The 23,946-nt window shown below is 27.7% G+C and overlaps 1 protein-coding gene across 1 annotated transcript in view; it reads right to left on the bottom strand.

Moving 5' to 3' along the window:
- Positions 1–23,946, bottom strand: part of LOC117167016 (conserved oligomeric Golgi complex subunit 1) — a 61,145-nt gene that overhangs the window by 35,607 nt on the left and 1,592 nt on the right. The window contains exons 2-6 of the mRNA XM_033351565.1: positions 20,173–20,340; positions 19,797–20,082; positions 8,976–9,177; positions 6,331–6,744; positions 2,824–3,730 (exon numbers count right to left, since the gene is read on the bottom strand). Of these exons, the coding sequence (XP_033207456.1) occupies positions 2,824–3,730; positions 6,331–6,744; positions 8,976–9,177; positions 19,797–20,082; positions 20,173–20,340 (1,977 nt within the window). The remainder of the gene's footprint in view (positions 1–2,823; positions 3,731–6,330; positions 6,745–8,975; positions 9,178–19,796; positions 20,083–20,172; positions 20,341–23,946) is intronic.

The raw sequence follows: 23,946 nt of genomic DNA, 5'->3' as shown, positions 1-23,946 counted from the left end.
AGTGCTCTGCTTTATTTGAAAATTCAACTACTTGGTCAAATTTTTAACTTTTTTATGGATTTTTTTTTGAGGATTCATGATTTTAGTTGAAAATTCAACTCTGAGTAAAAATGTCAGTATTGTGTCAATTCCTTTCTTGTTTTAGTTGATAATTTAATTATTCCAGTTTAAACTGAACCCTTATCTTTTTTAACTGAAAATTCCACTACTTGGTTTAAAGTTCGACTATTTTGTTAAAAATTAATTTTATTGCTTAAACATTATTAATTTTAGTTGAAAATAGATCTCTTTGATCACAAATTTAACTATTTTGTTACAAATATGTCCCTTTTATTCGTTAAATTCAACTTTTATTTACTTAAAAATGAAATATTTTTTGTGATAGTACTAACTATTGCCTTTTTTCGTTCAGGATTGATTTTTCTTGGATAAAATTCAACTAGATGATTACAAGTTGAAGTACTTTTAAAAAATAAATATTTTTGGTTAAAGATTCATATCTTTGGTTGAAAATGTAACTAATATATTGACATTTTTGTTTGAAAATTAAATTTTTTAATTAAAACTTAACTATTCCAGTTTTTCTGGAAAATGTAACTTCTTGATATAAAATAATCGGTTTTGACTCAGGAGTTTACTATATCGTTGAAAATTTGTTTTTTTGGTCGATAGATTAATTTATTTAAATATTCAATTTTTATTTATAAAATATTCTTCTTTAGTTAAAAATGAAACTATTTGGTTTAAAATTCATATACTATGTGGAAAATTTTACTTTTTCGGTCAAAAATAATCAATCATCTCGGTTGAAAATTCATTTTTTTAGTTGAAAATTGATCTCTCTAGTTAAAAAATTTAACTTTCTTGTTGAAAATATATTATTTTTTTATTAAATTCAACTTTTATTGGTCTAAAATAAAAATCTTTTTTGGCAAAAATATCAAATATTACATTTTTAATTGAGAGTTTATCTTTTTTAGTCAAAAATCAAATACCTGGATAATATTTGAACTATTTTGTTAGAACTCAATGTTTTTGTTTGAAGATACATCACTTTTTAGTTGAAAATATAACTGTTTTCTTGAAAAACCTTTTTTTTCTTTGTTAAAACTTAATTTTTTAACTGAACATTCAACTATTCCAGTTTTCTTGTAAAATAAGCTTTTTTAGTTGAAAATGCAACTATTTGGTTGAAAATTCATGTACGCTGTAAAAAAAATTACTTTATTGGGGTCGAAACTTAATCTTCTTGGTTGAGAATTCATCTTTTTAGCTACAAATTTAAAAACTAAACTATTTTGTAAAAAATTCATCTACATCTTTTATTGAAAGTGCACTATTTTTCTTATAAATTTTATGAAGTCAAAGCATATCAGAGTGAATTTAATAACCCAGATAATTCCATTTAATTGACCCAATTTGTCTATTTTTGTCCGTTAACTTTAAGCACGACAACTTTCTTAATTATGCTGGAAAAAATATGAAAGATATTTGGCGCATATTTTCAAGTGTGTTCGTTCAGAATCTGACCCGAAAATTAAAAAAAAACCACCCCTTCCCACCCTATTTTTCAATTTAAAAAAAGAAACGTTATTTTTTAAGGTAATTTTCTTTTATTCGCATTTTCGATGTGACAGAAACCTTGACAATAGCTGAAATCACAAAATGTCCAAACAATAAAGTTATAAGCACAGAAAGTTCATTTTTCATCATTAAGGGGTTGTACGACCACCCCGGAAATAACATATTTACGAAAAACCACTATTTTACGGATTTTTCTGAAAATAAAAAACAATTTGTAATAAAAAATATATAAAGGTATATAAAATTCAAAAAAAGTTTCTTTATAAACGTCTCCCTCCACGCGGTAAGAACTGAAAACATTTTTATTGAAGAAATGGCTAAAGACGTTTCATACGCAAGCACATACAAAAATTTCGAACATGTTTATCAAAAAATCATTAAAATAAAATTTTACTTGAATCAAAATCTACAGATTATCAAAACTTTAACCTAACTCAACTTTTATTTATTTTTAGAACTAAGTTTAGTTGCAATTTTTTGATATTGAAAATAGTATATTTGAAAAACTGCCCATTTTCACCCCTTTGGGCTATTTTATGGGGTGGCAACGAAATTTAACCTTAGATAACAAAAAAAATACGTTTTCCATTATTTGTGATATTTTTTCCCCCATTTTTACCTGTTTTCAATGTCTGAAACAACTTTTTTCAGAGCAATCCGTAAAAAAGCGATTTTTCGTAAATATGTTATCTTAGGGGTGGTCGTACAACCCCTTTTTGATGAAAAATTAATTTTCTGTGTGTATAACTTTAGTACTTGGATATTTTGAGCCGCAGTTTTTGTTATTTCAGCTATTGTCAGGACCTCTTTCGCATCGAAAATGCGACAAGAAAAAAAATATCTTAAAAAATCACATTTCTTTTTTTAAATTGAAAAATAGGGTGGAAAGGTGTGGTTTTTTTCAAAATTTTCGGGTCAGATTCTGAAAGAGCACACTTGAAAATACTTGCAAAATATTTTCAGATCTTTTCCAGCATAATTAACCAAGTTGTCCGTGCTTAAAGTTGACGAACAAAAACGGACAAATTGGGTAAATAAGGGTTAAACTATAAAAGTTATTTTACATGAAAAAGAAATTGTAAACGATGGAAAGTTTAACAGAACGAACTTTTCTACCGATTAAATGTGAAATATTTTAAACGCAAAAATTATTCGAATAGTTTAAACGTTAAACGGGTCAAACGCAATGCTCTAATTTAATTTCATGAAAAAGTTTAAAAGAGAAAATAAAATACTAACTTTGGAATACTATGTGGCACGAGCTTATTCAAATCCTTACAAATCGCTGCAAGATACTGTTGCAAGTAAACTGAGGGTTGATAAGGAACAAGAATTTCAGACTTTATCCTCTTCCCTTCTTCTGCTTCTTCCTCTATCGTAACTCTTTCCCATTCCGAAATCATCAAATGAACTCGCAATCCACTGACTGCCTCTTTCATCAAGTACCAATCTCGATGCTTTATCAGCGTATTTTTGTAAGTCTGAGCCCACACGGACCAAACCGAAATACTCTCTTCTTTCAACACTTCACACATCTCCTGCCATTTAACATTCGTGACAATGAGTCCCGAAGTCTTGAACAGAGTGAAGCACTTGTTCAAATTTGGAGAGAGTAAGGTCAACGCCTGTAAGAATCTCGCAGTGACAATGGCATTTATATTTTGTTTTCCAAATCTGGGTTGACCAACGACACAATCTTCTTTCACGAATTTCGTTAAATTGCTGATCATCGCCGCGCTTATAATTTGCAACTCATTCTGAATCTCCTCCCGATCGCTGAATTTATTTGAAACTAAAAAAATGCTAATCTCAAGCAAATTGTCTTTGCCTGTCGATGTTTGCTCTGTTTCATACAAATACTGCTCGAGATCCGTGAGCAAAACGTAGAGACTTTTGTCGAAATCTTCACACAGCTTCACTACATTTGGGGAATATCCTTTCGCTTTCATTAACAATGATCTCTTGTGGTCCAGACCTACATTTTTGGAAAGGTTCTGCGGAATGTCGGTTGGAGAATCTTTCCAAACGAACCATCGCAAATCGTGTTCAGGATACTCGAACTTTTCGTTGGAAACTTTGATGAGCAAGTCTGAGATATTTGTTTTTAGGTTCGACAAATTTTCCTTCCATTTGTCCGTGACGATCTCTTTGTTTTTTGTTTTAAGAAAGATAGTTTTATTAAACAAAGGTAAAGAAAGCTTTGATTAATAAGAATAAAATTACATATGGATGATTCTCCATATTAAGGTTACTTTTGATGTGAACTTTTTTTTTTGAAAAGTATTTTGAAATATGTGTTTCTTTTTATAGAAACTATTTATTGGCACTAGAAGAACTGAGCTTAAAAATAGTTATTTCATGTTTTTTAAAACAATTTTTTGAAAAATTCATGGGTTGTTTTTCAGAATCTGCGTTGGTGATCCGATTTTCATGAATCCGAATTTGAAAACAAATCCAATACGCAAATTAAGAATCTAAAAATACGGATTAATTAATAAACTTAAAAATTGCATCATATACAATAAAATTTTAAACTATTCAAACTTCAAAGCTCTACATTTTAAAGTGATACAATGTTTAGGAATTAAAATTGAAATATCGGGCATGTTAAAAGTTATCTAATTTTCATGATTGATATTTTAAAGGTATGTAGTTTGAACGATTTTTTGGAATAGTTCACTTTTAATTACTTAAAATTTATTAATAATTAATTATCAAGATTTAAAATGAATCAATTTCAAGATATATGAAGAAAGATTCCTTAATTTTGACAACATTTAGGAGTTTTCAATTCTATATCTGCCAAACTGAAGAAATTTCAATTGTAAATCAACAAACTAACACAATTTGTAGTGGTTAAACTTAAAAACTCGCATAATTCTTAATTGTAAGTTTGAAAAATTAAAAACTCTACAATTTTGAAGATGTATAACTCAAAATTCTAAAAATTTTAAAAGTTAAAATAGAAAACGCTTGCATTTCGAAAATTCTAATTTTTAACGTTTTATTAGAAAATTTAGTATAATTTTGAAGACTTAAGATGGAAAATTCTTCAAGTTTGAATATTTGCAAAAGAAGATTTTAAAATATTTAATTTGTATAATAGAAAACGATGCAATTTTGAAGTCTTTTTTATTTAAAAACTTTAATTTTATTATTTACAATTGTTAATATTCAATTATAAAGATTTAAAATTTTTAATTTAATCAATTTCAAGATGTATGAAGAAAAATTCTTAAATTTTGACAAGATTTAAGAGTTTTCAATTCTATATCTTCCAAATTTAAGAAATTTCAATTGTAAATCAACAAAGTAACAACATTTATAATGGTTAAACTTAAAAACTCGCATAATTCTTAATTGTAAGTTTAAAAAGTTGAAAACCCTACACTTTTGAAGATTTATAACTCAAAATTCTAACAATTTTAAAAGTTAAAATAGAAAATTCTTGCATTTCGAAAATTGTAATTTTTAACGATTTATTCCGAAATTTAGTACAATTTTGAAGACTTAAAGTGGAAAATTGTTCAATTTTTAATATTTGCAAACGAAGATATTTCAATATTTATTATATTATATTTAATTTGCATAATAGAAAACGATGCAATTTTGAATTCTTTTTTATTTTAACACTTCAATTTTATTACTAAAAATTTTTAATATTCAATTATGAAGCTTAAAATTTTTAATTTAATAAATTTCAAGATGTATGATTAAAAACTCTTAAATTTTGACAAGATTTAAGAGTTTTCAATTCTAAATCTTTCAAATTGAAGAAATTTCAATTGTAGATCAACAAAGTAACAAAATTTGTAATGGTTAAACTTAAAAACTCGCATAATTCTTCATTATAAGTTTGAAAAATCAAAATCTCTACAATTTTGAAGATGTATAACTCAAAATTCTAAAAAATTTCATAGTTAAAATAGAAAAAGCTTGCATTTCGAAAATTGTAATTTTTAACGTTATATTCGAAAATTTAGTACAATTTTGAAGACTTAAAACAGAGAATTCTTTAATTTTGAATATTTGCAAACGAAGATATTTCACTATTTAGTTTGTATAATAGAAAACGATGCAATTTTCTTAAGTTTTGATGATTTTGAAAATTGACAGTCAAGATTTCAATTCTAAATCTTACTTTAAGAAATTTCAAATTTAAATCATCATATTCTCAGAATTTTTAAATCTAAAACTTAAAACTTTTATAATTTTTAATAATGATTTTTCAAAACTAAAAACTCTTCAAGTCTTTAATTTTAAAGATTTACAAATCACAATTATAAAATTTTGAAGATTTACAATTGAAAATTCTGATCAATTTGGAATATTTTCAATTAAAGACACTTGAATATATATAAAACTTAAAATTCTCTTGCATTTAAGTACGATAAAATAAAAATCGATATGAAGGAATAATAGTTTCCGAGACTACTTTAAAAAATTAACAATCAGAATTTTCATTTTATTCACCCTGTTTTCGGAAACCCTTCTCAAACTTAGCAACTTGTAAGTGAAAATAAGTAAAAGTAATTTAATCAAGATTTTAACGCTTTTTAAATATATTTTTCAGGTAAAATAATCTGTATTTGTCTTATGATTTTGGTCAATGTTATCACAACGAAGAAATTTCCCAAATTTTAAAACAATTTAATAAATATTCGCAAAGATATTACACATGGAAACAAAAGTGACCTTTATATGGAGAAATGCCCATATAGAAATTTAATTAAAGATCATAAATACCTTTCACCCGTTTGGTAAGAAGTGGTTGGAAAAATTCAGACCAAAAGTTTATACCAGGCAAGGCCAAATCTTCCCAAATAGAGTTCCAATTTTCGGGAACTTGAACAGCAAGTGCTTCTTCTCGAATAATATGTATACCCTTAACTGATGTCACGAGATAAAGTAATTTAGAAACCTCTGAATCAGTGAAACTTCTTGTCCATTCCAGCCAGGATTTGAGGTTCTGTTGAAGATCTTCCAAAGCGACACCGGAAAATTCAACTCTTGAAAAAGGTTTGTGTGTTTTTGTGACTGATGGAAGATATTTCTGCAGTAAATCTTGATCTAAGTCCAGCCCAGAAAGCATAACAGAAGCTTCTACTTGTATCGATTCTTTAATGTGTTGTAAAATCAGTCCTTGATTGTCGTTTGATTCTGTATAATTATGAGACAATATGAAATTATTAGCATATTTAAAATTTAAAAGAAACAATTTTAGACTCATGAAGAGGGTTGCTACAAAATTCCAATTTGAATTTGCTCGGAGTTTTTACTGACCAAATTATCCTTTTCCCTGACCGCACTACATTTTTTGCAGGTAAAAAAGAACTTTAAACGCAGTGGATCAATAAAATTAATACAAAAAAACGTTTGTTTATACATTTATTTTAAACGCTTTTAGCAAAAAAAATTACATTTTTAACAAGTGGTAAATCTTCTTCTTCAAAAATAAATTCTCAACGAAAAGTGTAACAGTTGATATTTCCACGAATTAATATTTTAACTTTCAATCAAAAACAGATTAATCAAAACCAAAAACATGGATTTTTAACAAATTAGTTGTATCCTCAAACAAAACAGACTAATTTTTTTGTAAATAGTTGAAGTTTCAATCAAAAATGATTGTTCAGTCAAGAAAGGTAAAAATCTTACCCAAAATGTCAAAAATTGAATAAAAATAGTTGAAATTTCAACTTAAAAATATAAATTTTTCAGCAAGAATGACAGAATAACGTTTTCAATTTAAAAAGAAAAATCATTTTTAACAACAACCAAAAAGGAATTTTTAGCCAAATAGATTAATTTGCAACCAGAGAAATGAATTTTTAACTAAAATGATAAATCTTCAACCAAAACAATGAATATTTAATTCAAATGATGAATCTTCAACCAAAAAAATTAATCTTTAAGCAAATACAATACGTGAATCTAAAACAGAAAAAGATCAATATTTAACGAGAAAAAATTCAACAAAATAGTTCAATTTTTAATAAAAAGTTAATTTTCTACCAAATAAAATATATTTTCAACGAAATACTTCCATTTTTAGATAATGAAATAAATTTTCAAAATATAATGAAAAATCTTCCACTAGAAAATCAATTTTTAACGAAATAGTTAAATTCGTAAACCAAAAGATTAATTTTCTACTAAAAAAGACAATTTTGCAACTTAATTGATGAATTATTAATTAAAAAAGATACATTTTTAATCAAAAATAGAATAGTTAAATTTTTGTCTAGAAAAATAAATTTCAATTATTTAAAAAAAATCAACTTAAAATAGAATAGTTCAATTTTTAACCAAACAGAGAAATTGTCAACTAAGAAAATTAAATTTCTATTTTTAAAAAATCGAAAAAAATGGAGCAATTAAATTTACCAATTAAAAATTAATTTTCAAAAGGAAACTATGTTTCAACCAAAAAAATTAACATTGAACGAAACAGATAAGATTTTCAATCCAGAAGATTAATTTTCTACCAATAAACATTAATTTTGAACAAAATACATACACTTTTAAAGGAGTTTTCGACCAAATAGATCATTTTTTAACCATACAAATCTATGATCAAATAAGAAGAAAGAAATCAACTTAAATTATGAAAGTTAAATTTTTAACCAAACAGATGAATTTTCAACTGAGAAAATTAAATTTCTATTAAAAAAACGAAAAGAAATGGAATAGTTAAATTTACAAATTGAAAAAAGTTATTTTCAAACGGAAAACTATGTTTCAACCAAAAAAAAATAACTCTGAACGAAACAGATAAGATTTTCAATCAAGAAGATTAATTTTCTACCAGAAAAACATTAATTTTTAACAAAATACATACACTTTTAAAGGAGTTAGTTTACAACTAAACATGGAAGACTTATATTTTCAGTTTAAAAAATTAATTTTCAACAAAATAGGTACATTTTACACAAAAATGAAGGTTTTTTTAACTAAAATGAATATTCATCAATAAAAAAATTAATTTTTAACAAAGTAGTTCCATTTTGAACTAAGTAGTAGAATTTTGAACCGAAAAAGATGAATTCTCAAATAAAAATGTAATTATTGATATTTCAATTTTAAAATATTTTTATTATAAACCAAAAGTAGTTTAAATCAAACAAAAAAGACAAATTTTCAACGAAGCCGTTGAATCCTCAAGGAGAACATATTAATTTTCAACTAAAAATTCTAATTTTCAATTAAAAATATGCAATTTGTAACAAAATAGATGAATTTTCAGCCCAAAATATAAATTTTCCTTCACATTCTCTGACCAGTTTTAAATTCCCAGATTGTCTCTGACCAGTTTAAAATTCACAGACTTTCTGGAATTCCCTGATCTGTAGCAACCCTGACAATGTTAAATTAAAATGAATTACACTCACTGACAAAACAAGCATAGATGAGAGCTACTGTTTCCATAAACATTTTGATACTCATTTTAATCCGATTTCTAACACTATGATGATTTTCATCTGTGATTATGAATTTAATAGCCTGACTTCTAAGTGATATAAGTTTATTGAGTAGATCTGCTGAAGACGCTTCATCAAGTAATACCAACGATGCAAGGCAATTAGCAGCAGACTAAGAAAATTAAGAAAGTTAGTTGAAGATTATTTAATCACTATTAATTTTTTTTAGGATTTTACAGTAATTTATAATACAAAATGTAATGTAAACTTACAATCGAGGTATTGTAAAGTGAGATCACAATACTTTTAAAGTAATTCTGCGAAATTACAAAACGAGTATGCGGGCGCCGCTGTCACGACGATTGTTAAATTGCAATACATTTTATATTACAACATTACATGGCGTTGTTAGTAATAAAGTTTCATTACTGTGGTCAGAAGCGGTGGGGCCTAGGGGTACAGGGGGCAACGCCCCCCTCAGAAATCACCTAAAGAGGGGGAAAGTATTGATTTGCCCCTCTCTGAAATCGAACAATTAAATTTATTTATTTTAAAATAATTGTAAAATTATTTAAATCTTTAAAGTCTATCTGTATTCTTAAAAAATATTTCAAATAATTTATAAATATTTGTCAATATTAAAAAAAATATGATTAAAATCAAATATATCCGAAATCATTATGAAATATTTGAAATCTTTGGGAAATCATTGAAGTCCGTGATATCTTGTAAATCCATCCAAAATATTTGCGAAACCTTTGACATCTTTATGATACCTTTGGGAAGTAATTGCAATATTCGTGAAATCCTTGGAAGTATTTGAGAAAGGTTTCAAATATTTTATCATATCTTTGAAATGATTGAAATCTTTTAAATATATCCGAAATCTTTATGCAATATTTAAAATCTTTGAAAAATCATTGAAATCGCTATGAAATATTTAAAACATTTTTGAAAAATTTGGTGTATTTTTTAAAATGTTGAAATCTTTGGGAAATCAGTGAAGTCTTAGTGAAATATTTTTAAACTATTCAAATTTTTTGCGAAATCTTTTACATCTTTCCGAAATCTTTGCAAAATTTTTTTAACCTTTGGGAAATCATTCTAATCTTGGGGAAATCTTTAAAATATTTTTGAAATACTTGGTAATATTTGTGAAATTATTAAAATCTTTCTAAAATCATTGATGCCTTTGCAAAATCTTTTAAATCTATATCAAATTTTTGCGAAATATTGGAAACATTTTATATCTTTGGGAAAAAATTTAAATATTTCTTAAATCATTGGAAATCTTTGCGAAATATTTGTTAAATCATTGAGAAATCATTTAAGTGTTTATAAAATTTTTCTGAACTATTACAAATCTGCGAAATATTAAAAATATTTTTTAAATATTTGTGAAATCATTGAAATCTTTGGGAAATAATTAGTCTTTATGAAATATTTTTAATTTATCCGAAATTTTTGCGAAATATTTGAAAACTGTCAGAAAATGTTTGAGAAATCATTGAAATCTTTAACCCTTGACAGATCCTGTGGGAGAAAAATATGTCCCACGCGAAATTCATTTCATTCCCCGGAGCAAATATCTCTGATTTTCGGGTGCAGACCCTAGACCCTACCCATAATTCAGTTCAGGGACATGAAGCTAAAGGGTCAGAGGGAGATGAAATATTGCCAGTTGTTGGCTGTCTGTCAAGTGAGAAGGGTCCGCTGCGCGCTTGGGGCACATTTGTCCCCCAGAGGATTTGTTACGCTCGAGTTTCATCACGGTAGTCTATTGTATATTTACAGTATATCATGATATTTTTAGGTTTCAAATTGATTTTTTGTAATTTAAGTGAAAATTATATGTACAAATTTCTAAAAATGTGATATATACCAATGTAAAGTTGTTTAATTTTATTCATGCAGTGCTGATAAATTAAAATTACACTTTAACTACATTTTTTTAATTAGCATAAATATTATAACTTTAATCGAAAACTGTGATTTAAACTTTTGAGGAATTACGGCCATAAATTAAAAGAGAACTTTTTTCCATTTTCTTTTAAAGAAAGATTTTTTTTAATTTTCAAAATGTTGAAAAGCATATAACTTTTTTAATTTTTATCTAAATTAAAAATGTCATAGGAACAATTTGCAAGTCTTTTTACCATGTATTAGAAAATTTGACAAAAATTTCTAAAATTAAAAAAAAATCTAATTTTGAAAAAGCTCAGCTTTTGAAATTTTGTCTTTTCGAAAAATTTAAATAAGATGAACGACTCAACATAAAAAATATTATAACACATTTTCAGCTCAGATTAAAATTTTTTATCAAAAAATTATTTTATCTAAAATGGCAAAACAACCCTATTTGAACGATTACATTACACTCTCAAGAATGAGAATATAATGAATGAATAATTAATTATTTTTCTCATCGAAGATGTCGAGAAGTTACGAACCAAGAAGTGCCGATGCCGTGACTGCAGTATCGCAGGAAAAAGAGAGAGAAGTTGCCATCGACCATCTCTCCGAAGATGAGGAGGAGGACGATTGTGAGAAATTCTTGACGGATTCTGAATCTGAGGAAGCAGCGAAAAATGTTGTGCAACCGGAAAATTCTGAGGTAAGAATATTTACAATAAAAATTTGACTATGAAATTTAAATTCAATTTTCCTCCTGCAGTTATCCGAAAAGCTGTGACCTTTTCTCCATTACTGAAAACATATGATCCGCTGGCGATCAAAAGGGGGTACGCCCGAAACGCCGTCGCACAGTGGGAGAAAAAACACATTTTTTTAACAAAAATCGACTGACAGTGCAAATCTTAGAGGAGTTTGATTGTTCTTTTTTAGAATTGATTTGAGGCTTTCAGGTATAACGTTTAGCTGTGCAATTTTTATTTTGACTTAACGTAAATTTATTGTTTACAAAACAAAGTTACAACTTTTTGTTGCTAAACTTTTCTATGATACCATTTCTTCTGAGACTTCAAAATTCATTAAAAAAGGTCATAAATCAATGTGAAAACTAACTACAAAATAATTGATTAGTGGGTTAGGGTAACAAATATTTTTTCAATAATGTTATAAACAAATTAATTAACAAAAGTCATTTTTTCGTGACTTGCAATGATTAGCTCATTTTGACTCACAGCTTTTGTGTATAGAGTATCTCAGATAATAATGTGCGCTTACAATAAGTTAAGAATAACTAATGATTGCCAATTATTTAAACAATCCTTATAAACAAATGCATATTTTGACAATTATTTTATGAAAAGGCTTGATTTTTCTTAGCGGAATTCACTTAAAATGTTTTTCCTAAGACTCCTTGCTATCACATTTTTCATAGTGACCAAAAAATATTGATTAATTAAACAATTTTTATAAATAAATGCACATTTTTACCATTTTATGATGAAAACGCTCAATTTTTTTTGCGAAATCAACTTAAAATTTTTCGCCTAAGACTCCTTGCTATCATATTTTTCATAATTACCAACAAATGTTAATTATTTAAACAATTTTTATAAACAAACTTACATTTTGTTTAAATAATCTAAATTTGTTGTCACTATGAAAAATATGATAGCTAGAAGTCTTAGGAAAAACATTTTAAGTTGATTCCGCAAAAAAATCAAGCCTTTTCATAAAAAATTGTCAAAATGTGCATTTGTTTATAAAAATTGTTTAAATAATTGGAAATCATTAGCTATTCTCTGCTTATTGTAAGCGCACATCATTATCTGAGATACTTTATACAAAAGTTATGGGTCAAAATTAGCTAATCATTGCAAATCACGAAAAAATACTTTTGTTAATTAATTTGTTTAGAACATTATCCCAATTTTTTTGTTACTCTAACCCACTAACCAATTATTTGTAGTTAGTTTTTACATTGATTTATGACCTTTTTTTAATGAATTTCAATGTCTTAGAAGAAATGGTATCATGGAGAATTTTAGCAACAAAAAGTTGTAAGTTTGTTATTAAATAAAAAATTCACGTTAAGCTTTAAGGTCAATTCTAAAAAAGAATAATCAAAACCCGTTAAGAATTGCACTGTCGGTCGATTTTTGTCCAAAAAATGTGGCTTTTCTCCCACTGTGCGTCGTCTTGATTGGTCCTTGTGTGATATTTTTTTTCAAGTCAAATTTTTATTTTGATCGCCAGCGATTCATATGAATGTTGATATTGAATTATTCTCTATTGCTCCAATATTCTATTTCAACTATCGTCTTTTTGCACTCACAACCTTCAATCCTGATCAAAAACGAGATGAAAAATTCACGAATTATTTTTTTGTAACAGGAAGAGGAATCAGCAGGTCCTTCTGCTCCTAAACGAGGCCGAAAGTCAAGTCTATTGCTTGAAAAGGACAAATATCGGTGGTATGCAACGTCACGAGAACGCATACAATCTCGTCTGAATCCACCATCAAATATCTTGCCAGGACCAATTCGTGAAGGCAAAAATATAAGTACTCCCTTGGATGCCTGGAATTTATTATTCAATGAAGATTTACTACAGAAAGTCGTCTTACACACAAACGAACAACTCCAACGTTACCGGGACTCATCTGAAACAGACGATGCTTTTCGCTCACCTTGCATGGACACCGATATAATTGAATTGAAAGCATTGTTTGGACTCCTCTACTTCTCTGGGATGATGAAAACTGGGCAAACTACTCTCGAAGATCTATGGTCTGTTGAATATGGATCACAAATTTACAGGTCGACAATGCCGATTAAACGATTTAAAAGACTCTTGGCCATGCTACGCTTTGACGACAAATCTACGAGGATTGAACGAAGAAACACCGACAAGTTAGCTGCGATTCGAGAGGTATGGAACATCTTCATATCTAATTGCACGACATACTACAGCCCATCTTTATATTGTACAGTAGGTGAACAACTTTTATCATTCCGCGGACGATGTCCCTTTAAAGTGTATAATGGCAGGAAACCTGATAAGTGTGGCATCAAGATCGTCATGCTAAATGATTCCACAACCTTTTACATGTATTCTGCTGAACCATATGTGGGACAAGTCAAGACGGAATCAGATGAGAGCGTGCCATCGTATTATATTCGTAAGCTTTCGGAGACTCTGCATGGTACAAGACGCAACATAACATGCGATGATTGGTTCTCTTCTGTCGAGATTTTTGATAAAATGCTAATAGAGCATTCCATCACGATGGTAGGCACTCTTCGGAAAGATAAACAACAAATTCCATTGGACTTGACGAATTCAGAAAAGATACAATCGGCGAAATTCACATTTTCCGGAACACAAACCCTTGTCTCCTACACTCCAAAGCGAAACAAAATCGGTCTGGTACTCTCAACATTCCACAATATAGCTGACATCAATCCGGAGTCCAAGAAACCTGAAATTATCGAATTTTACAATTCGACCAAAGGTGGAACAGACACATTTGACCAAATGTGTCACGAGTATACCACAACCAGAAAAACTTTACGATGGCCAATGAGAATGTGGTTGGGTATGTTGGACCAAGGTGGAATCAATGGGATGATTCTCTACAATTTCAACACCAGGAATGCTACACTTCCTAGAAGGGAATTTTTGAAATCGCTGATAATGTCACTAATTGAGCCTCATCTCCGCAGAAGGTTAGATATTCCAAGTTTAAGGAGAGATTTACGCTTAAACATTCAAAGTATTCTGCATATGGATCCAGTGACTCCAGCACGTCTACCAGCCTCTACTGGAAGAGCAAGATGCACCTTCTGTCCACGGAATATGGACAAAAAAGTTCGCGTTTATTGCGTCAGTTGCAACCGACCTGCGTGTGAGGAACATAGGGCGGTCTTGTGCAAACTTTGCACCGAAGCTGATTAAACTTATTTAAGGCAGTATTCTACTTTGAAACGCTTGGGAAAAAGCTATTTTTATTAACTTTTTCTGAGATTATTAAGAATGATATCAATGTAGGGTTGGTTAGGCTTAATAAACACACTCTTGAAACACTTTTTTTTTTAATTTCATTTATTTTATGCACTTTTTATACACAAAAAAGTCATTCAAAGTCAACTCCTCAAAAAGTAGGTAGGTCCGCGCTGTTGTAAACATCTAGAGAATGGGAGTTCCGAAACCAAAAAAAAATAAATATTTTTAGATTCAGTATCGCTCCAGCAACCCGTTGAACTAGGATTTCTGTATATGCAAAATAAAAAAATGGCGGTGAAAAACCAAAACTAAAAAAGTGGGACTATTTTCAATGGTTTTTCCCCAAAATATAGTTAAAATTAAATTTTTTAAATAATCCAACAGCGCGGACCTACCTACTTATTAAGGAGTTGACTTTATTGACGTTTTTATATATGAAATGTGCATAAAATAAATGAAAAAACATTGTAATGTATTTCAAGAGGATGTTTATTAAGCCTAACAAACCCTACATCGATGTCATTATTAATAATCTCAGAAAAATGCATTAAAACTACTTTTTTCGAAAGTTTCAAAATAGAATACTGCCTTAATGCAATAATCAGTTTAATTTAATGTTTTTTAATTTAATTTTATTTCGATGATTAGTTAGAAAATAAAAATAATTTTTTAGAAAAGGCTTCTTTTTTAATTTCGACGAATTTTTCCTATCCTATAAAGACCTGTAGAATAAATGTGATATCAGATTCGACCGTAGCCGAGTAGCGCGCGCCGCTGGCTATACTTTTACCCCATAAATTATTCAAATGCACGGAGAAACACCAATTTATTTTATTTGTTAAAATACGTTTTTTTCATATATTTATCTCAGAAAAATATTTGGCAGCATATTGAATATTCAATAAATTGATATATACGAATAAGCTTTTTACAAAGTACAAATAACAATTCTATACAACGGACATTATATTTTCAGCAGTTTCTTTTTAAATCTAGAAAATAATTTACTTTCTTTCGTTATAAGGCATTTATAAAAATTAATTATGTAAAAAAAAATATGTAGTGTTATAAAATGCTTTATATTATAAAGAGTAGGATTGATAGAATCAATAAATATTGATAAAGTTGTATAATAAAAACGTGTATTTGTGAAAGATATCTTTAAAAACAGTTGTAATGAATTTAAATTGTTTTCTGATTTTTTCATAACAACTTTAATACATTTTTTGTTAACATTATTGAAAATTCATGTTACCAATAATTTGCATTTAAAAAAAAAGAGTTTAATTGCATATTTTAATCGGTATCTCTCGTTTAAATGAATTTTTTTTAGTGCAAGACTTATTTATTACTTATTTTCAAAGGGAAGAAAAAAGATTGCGATCTTTAAAAACAATTGTAACGAATTCATTTTTTCTTCTTCAAATTTTTGTATAACAACTTTAATTCATTATTTTTGTGATATCAGTTAAAAATTCATGCTACCAATAGTTCGCGTGTCAAAAAAAAGTTTAGTTGCATATTTTCAATAATATTTTCAAATTAAGCGATAAAGATTGCGGTCGTTAAAACAATTGTAATGAATTTAAACTGTTTTCAAATTTTTTGATTGCAACTTTAATACATTATTTTATTCATATTATTGAAAATTCATGCTACCAATAATTTTCGGTAAAAATACCGTTTAATTGCATACTTTACTAATTATTTTTCGTTTGAATTAAAAGTATTTCTAGCATAACATTTATTTGTTAATTATTTTGAAAGTGAACAAAAAAGATTGCAATATTCAAAAATAATCGTAACGAATTAGACATTTTTTCAAATTTGTGTGATAAAACTTTTCATAAATTATTTTATTGATATTATTGAAAACTCGTGTCACCAATCATTTGCGTTAAAAAATTTTTTATTGCACATTTTTACTCATTTTCTCGCTGAAATTAAAAAATTTTCTCATAGTGCTACATTTTTTGTAAATTATTTTCATATTAATTGAAAAGGGTGAAAAATAATTCAGATATAAATATGTACAATTCCAATAACAGATCCATTCTTTCCAAGTATCAGATGCTCCGCAAGAATATCCTCACAACCAAAATGCAATCTTCAATAAAAATTACTTTTAACTAAATAAGTGAGTTTTCAACCAAGAACAATATTTTTTTACCAAAAAAGACGATTTTTCAACAAAATACATGCATTTTTAACTAAAAACGTTAAATTTTCAATCAAAAATGGAATATTTTTATTTAAGAAAATTTTCGTATTTTCAACTAAAAATAAGGTAAATTTTATATTTTAAACCAAAGGTGAAATAATACATTTCTTTAGTAAAAAAAAATAATTTTCAACCGATAATGACGATTTTTCAACGAAATCGTTTAATTTCAAACTGAAAAATATAGATAAAAGAAATTTCTACCAAATCTTCAAGAAAAAAAGATGAATTTAAACTAAAATTTGTTATTTTGTCTACAAAAAAATGGATTCATAACAAATTGGTTGAAATTCTAAATAAAAAGATCAACTTTTTACGAAAAAAGACAATACTCTAACAAAATGTATGAATTTTTAACCTGAAAGATAAAATTTCTACAAAAAAAAAAAAAGATTTTGAATGAAAATTATAAATGTTTACTCGAAAAACTGAATTTTTAACGAAATAGTTGAATTTCTAAATATAACAAAATGAATTTTCAAAAACCAAACAATCATTTTCTACAAAAAAAATTAACTTTTGACAAAATACATTCATTTTCAATCATATGGATAATTTTGTATCGAACAGATTAATTTTCAACCATAAACATTAATTTTCTACAAAATACGTGAATTTTTAACTTAATAGTTGGATTTTCAATTTAAAAAATATTCATTTTCTACCAAAAATAGAACATGTTAATTTTTATTTATGTAAATTATTTTCAAATATGAAACAAATAATTTCCAACAAAATAGTTCAATTTCTCACAAACAAACAAATAATTTTTACCCAAAAAATGAATTTTTCAGAAAATAGTTGAATTTTCAACTAAACAAATGAATTTTTAATGAAGAATATTAATGTTTCACAAAAAATACGCATTTTCTACTAAACACGTATATGAATTTTTAACAAAATAGTTTAATTTTTAAAATGTAAATTTTAAATCAAACATAAAATATTTAAACACTGAGTTAAAAAAATGTTTTCAAACAAAACAAGACGAATTTTTAATAAAACAAATCAATTCTCAAAGAAAGAAATACATTTTTAATAAAAATGACGTACGTTTCGCCCAATAACATGAATTTTCAACTACGGCGAGCCTTCATCTTTTACCAAAAAAAATAACCATGGACAAAATACATCAATTTTTAACCAACAAATTGAACTCTCAACTATAAAAGATCACTTTTCAACCAAATGTCAAATAATTAAATTAACATTTAAAAAAATTTCTTTTCAATCAAACAAAGGACGAGTTTTCAACCAAATATTCTAAACAAGAAGATTAATTTTCTACCAAAAACACTAAATTTAACAAAATACAAGAATAATAAAAAAAGATATATTTCGGGTTCCAATCGTACACAAAAAAACGAATTTTTTGCGGAACTTCCTTGAAGATTTTCGATTGAAAAAATTATTTTTTAATCCAAAAAACAAAATTTTAACAAAGTAGTTCAATTTTCTTAACAAGATTAATTTTCTTCTAAAAAAGACGAATTTTAGTAATAATACCTGAATTTTCAACTAACAAAACTAACTTTTAAGCACCAAATGGAAGTTTTTTCTCAATGTTTCTATTTTCATATACTTCATGAAGTTTTGAAATGTTTATATATTAAGTTATCTTCTTTATCATTTTATTCTTCAAAATTGTAAATTTATTGAACAATTTGGTTTGAAAATCGCGCGCTTATCATCACTTCTTGTCCCGGTTTAATCTTAGCCAATCAAAACAGTGGGAAGTTGTGGCAAAACTCTACCTAGAGGACCTCTAATTTCAGAGTGTCAAGGGGCTGATTCAAATAAATATACTATTTACAAAAAACTTAATCATAACCTACACCGTCTTAACCCTTAAAGGTCATACTGGGTGTAAAGCACCCAGCGACTTATTTGCGCTTTAACAAAACGTACCAAATTCAAGAAAATGGAACATATGGCGCCAGATTAACAAATTACATGAAAACGTATTTTTTTATGTCATTTTCAGGTAATTTTTATTTTTATAATTTTTTATACGCAGTTTAAAATCAAGAAAATCGTTTAATCATGCAAAGTACAGTGTTAAATTTTTCATTGAATTAAAGCTTTTATTTTTTAGAATAAATACCATCTTTGGAACGAAAGCTATAAGACTAATTTTATTTTTGAAGCGCCGTATCTCGGAAATATTTAAGTAAAATTTCAAGTAAAAATATCAAAAACTTAAAAAGTTATGAATTTTAGAGTGGAAGAAGTCATTTTAAAATTTTTTTCCAAAAAGGATTTTTTTTAACTACTTTAAATTTCAAATTCTGTTATGAAACCTTTTTCTCCTTGAACTAGATAGATTAAATATCATTAATTTTCTTATAAAAAAAAAAAACTATCCAATACCTTCGGCACAGCACACGTTTGAATACTCTTGGGTGCCTAACACCCAGTATGTTCTTTGTGTAATTTTACGGAAGTGTGCTCTTTAAGGGTTAAAGTTCAATTCGCCCCCTTCAAAATGCCGTTCAAAATTTCGAAATTATTTAATTCAAAAAGAAATTACATGATTTTTTCCCGAAAATCGAGAGAAAAAAGGCTCCGCCGCTTCTGACATTGGTGAAAATTCACAACAGAAATTGTTTACAGTATACTTCATTGAAGTGATGAATTTTTATGAAAAATATGAATACCTCTTTAGACAGCTCCAAAGCTTGAAGTACATTGTTACACCCGTTGAAGATGACAGTTTTGAATTGACTAATAATACCCCATTGTTTTCCAACAATCGGATATTTATTTGCCAATTCTGAATTACCAACTTCAAACTTTAAACTATAGTTAATGTGTTGAGCTATTTTAAACAATTGTGTGGCTAGCAGAAAGTCTTTACTGTCAACTGCTGACCATATATGTTCTGGAATGTCCATTAAAATTTTTATCTGCATTACTACCGAATCGGATATATGCTGTGATTCTCTGAAAATGACTTCTTTATTAAAGAATCCGAATAGAGTGAGATTTTTTATTTTATTTTGTAAAATATAGTTTCTGGAGTCATAAAATTACCTTGTGAGCATTTGTTTGTCAGGTTCCATCTTAAAACCGATTAGGTATTTCTGTTGCAAGAACTGAAAAGTTTCTTGTATACCGGCAATTCTTGACACAACACATTCTGAAGTTTCCTTCATCTCGGCAATTGTGTCAGCAGCTTGAATTAAATCACGATACCTTTCGCTGGAAAAGGATTGTCAATTTAAACTTCTACAGATGTTATCAATAATTTCAGGGTTATTAAAATTTATACTGATACTCGAAAAATAATGGGTTCAGGAGAAGGAGTATGGTTTATTAAGACCATGTGATGATTGGGTCACGTGTTCAGATTCTTACCTTACCGACGCTTTTTTTTATTTCCCAATTTATTTTCACACAAAGCGCCAGATCCAGTTGAACATTTAGGATAATAAATGAAAAGCGCTAAGAAATGTTGGTTTGGTCTTAAATTTTTAGAATTATTAAAAAAGTTTTTTTATAAATAATTTTTTTATACTTTTTTCATAATTATTAGGATTCATGACCAGACCCACCTTCCTTAATGCTTCTTATTTATTATCCCAAATTTTTAACTTGACGTGGCGCTTCGTATGAAAATAAGTTGGGACATAAAAAAAGTGTCGGTATGGTAGGAATCTAGTCATGTGACCCACTTGTCACATGGCCTTAAGGGCATGTGGTCAATCGGGTGCAGTTCACCCGGCTTTTTTTCACAAAAATGAAAATTTTCAAAAACTGAATTCGGAAATTCTATAAAATATCATAACGGACGTCCCCTGACCCTTTTTTGAGGGATAATAACAAAAAAAATTATTGTGCTACCTAAAAATGTTATACTTGTGCATTATTTTGAGGTTGGGTCGTTTTTCAGCTCTGTCATTCCGATAATTTCGAAATTACTTATGAAATAAACTTTTTTGATTGCCTGCAAACAAGGTCAGTTCCAGGATATTGGTTACTATGTTTAATTGTAAATCCCAAGTTTATGGCCAAAAATATTGTATAGTTTGGAAATAACGCACGGGAGAATTGTAACACACATAACCTCGAAATATAGGCACACGTATTTAGCCAAATCTAAATTTTTTTGGAATTAACCCACAGAAAAAGTGTGCAGGGACGTCCGTTAGCATGTTCGCTATCATTTCCCAAATTTGCAAGAGAAAATATTTATTATTCTAAAAAAAAAGTCGGAGGAACTTAAAGCTGGTAAAATCGATAGTTTTCTAATTATCACATGCCCTTAAAGCAAAATATTTTATCAAGGAAATTACAAAATATTCCAGAATACCATATAAAATTCAGGAACATATTCAGAAATTTCGATAAAATTCGAAGCCACTCTCAAGGGTTCCAAAATACTTTAGGAGAATCCATATTGATATAGGAGGTTGATTCTAAAATTTTCCGATACAGTCCAAAAAATTCTTAAACATTTCAGAATACTCCAGAAAAGTATATTTTTTCAATTGTCTGAAAATTTTCTAAATATATAGGGTTCAATAAAAGCCTAAATTATTCTTCGAAAATTCTATAATATTCCACCCAAAAAAATGTTGAGAGTCTAGGGTCCCAGTTGCCTAAAGGACGTCAGTGTCAGTTAGTTTAGGCGCGTCTAGCAATGAGAAAAAATCGTCTGTATGCCCTGAAAGACCCACCTGGACCACGGAGAAGAGTTTTGGTCAATTTGGAAATCTCATTTTATCGTGTTTTTTCGTTATTTTGTGTATATTTATGTGAAAAAATACGAAAATTGTATTATTAGATCCATATTTTGTATTATATCATTTTGAAACAAAAAAGTTCATTTCGTTAGTAATTTTGCTTACCTGAACCTACCTAAAAATTCGTCAATTTGCAGTCACTAAAATAATTATACTTATTTTAGCACCGAACATAAAGTTATTTTTTCTAAAGCTCTGATTGCTATAAACGCGTGAAGTATTTTTTTATAAAATTCTTTTTTGAATAAAATATGATTTTTTTAGTAATTTTCCATTTTTCAGAACATTTGCTTAAATAATTGTTTAAAAAATATTAAGTTGCCAATAACAAAATAATTTCTGGAAATCCATTGTATAGACTCCGAAGAATAACTGAGAATTTTTCCAGATTTTAATAATAAAAATAAGGTCGACAAAAACCAAATGTACTTAAAAGTCCCACCTGGATCCCCACGTCAGTGAGTATCATAGAATATTCTATAATATTTTATTTCAGAATATTCTAGAATATTTAAAAATATTCTATGAAGTTGGAGAATATTTTAGAACAATTACATAATATTCTTCGAAGGTCAAACATCATTTTAAAATTTACAGAGAAGAGGAGAAATAGGACAAAATTCTAGAAATTTATAAAATTGTTTAAATTTATATAAATTAATTTACATTATTTAAATTAATTTATAAAACTACAAAATTACAGCTTATTGCATGAATTTGCTAACATTTTATTAAAAAAAAAGAATATTAGATCTAATGACAAACCATTCGAAAATTTCAGAAGATTCAAGATTCTTCAGAAGGTTAAATGTTCAACCAAAGAAATTAATGCCCAACCAAAAAGATAAATTTTTTATAAAAAAGATTAATTCTGAACAAAATAGTTAAAATTTAACCGAAGAAATGAATTTTTAACTAAAATGAGGAATCTTCAACCAAGAAAAGGAATTTCCAACGAAGAAGATTAATTATTCAATCAAAGAAGACGAATTTTCAACAAATTAAATTACTTTTCAACTCAAAATATAAATTTTCAATCTGAAATATAATAATTAAGTTTACAGTTAAAAGAATGCATTTTAAACCATCACAAATTATCAAACAAAACGGTCAAAGTTTCAACAACAAAACTGTTACCCAAAAAGTTGAATTTTTCACCAACAATATTCATATTCTACCACAAAAGACGAATTTTCAACAAAATGCATGAACTTTCAAGCAAATAGTTACATTTTTAACTAAAGATGCATTTTTAACCAAACACAAAGTAGTTAGATTTTCAGAAAAAAAATAATGTTCGAAAAAAAGAAATTTCAGGAAAATAGTTAAAATTTTTTGCCAAACAGTTGAATTTTCGACCAAAAAGATGAATTTTCTACCATGAAGATTAATTTTTCACCAAAAAGACGAAATTTTAACAAAACGTGCAATTTTCCAACAAAATAGTTGAATTTCAAACAAAATATGATAAAAATATTAAACTTCAACAAAATACATGAATTTTTAACTAAAAAATATTAGTATTCAACCAAAAATGGAATAGTACAATTTTTATTGAAAAAATGAATTTTCAAACAATTAAGAACGAATTTTTCTACAAAATAGTTAAATTTTCATTGACAAATTGTTAGCAAAGTAATTCAACTTTTTATTATTATTATTATTATTATTATTATTACACCATTAAGCCATTTCCCTTTCGAGGTAGGTGTGACTCACTCGGCAGGGGAAAGGAGTAGTGTGTGGAAGGGATAGAGATTTTTCAGATTGATCCAGAATTCTCGTGCTATTTAAGTAAATAACACGTTCGTTCCGCAACACTGCTCCGACCCAGGTTGCTGATCAATCTCTCTAGCAATCACCCCAAGCGAAGAGCCTCACGAAGTCGTTATGTAAGGTTCCCCACTTGAGTCCATTAATAGCCAAGGTCTTTGTTTCAGGCGTCATTCACTCTACTGATACTCTTTTTATTAACTATTTGCAGCCATACTTTCCTGTCCTGGCATACTTCTCTAGCTTCTTTTATGTCCATGCATTTTTTCATGCAGGCTCTCGTGTTTCT

Source organism: Belonocnema kinseyi, chromosome 2, assembly GCF_010883055.1.
Source record: "Belonocnema kinseyi isolate 2016_QV_RU_SX_M_011 chromosome 2, B_treatae_v1, whole genome shotgun sequence".
NCBI classification, from domain to species: domain Eukaryota; kingdom Metazoa; phylum Arthropoda; class Insecta; order Hymenoptera; family Cynipidae; genus Belonocnema; species Belonocnema kinseyi.
This window is presented reverse-complemented; position numbering and strand designations above follow the sequence as displayed.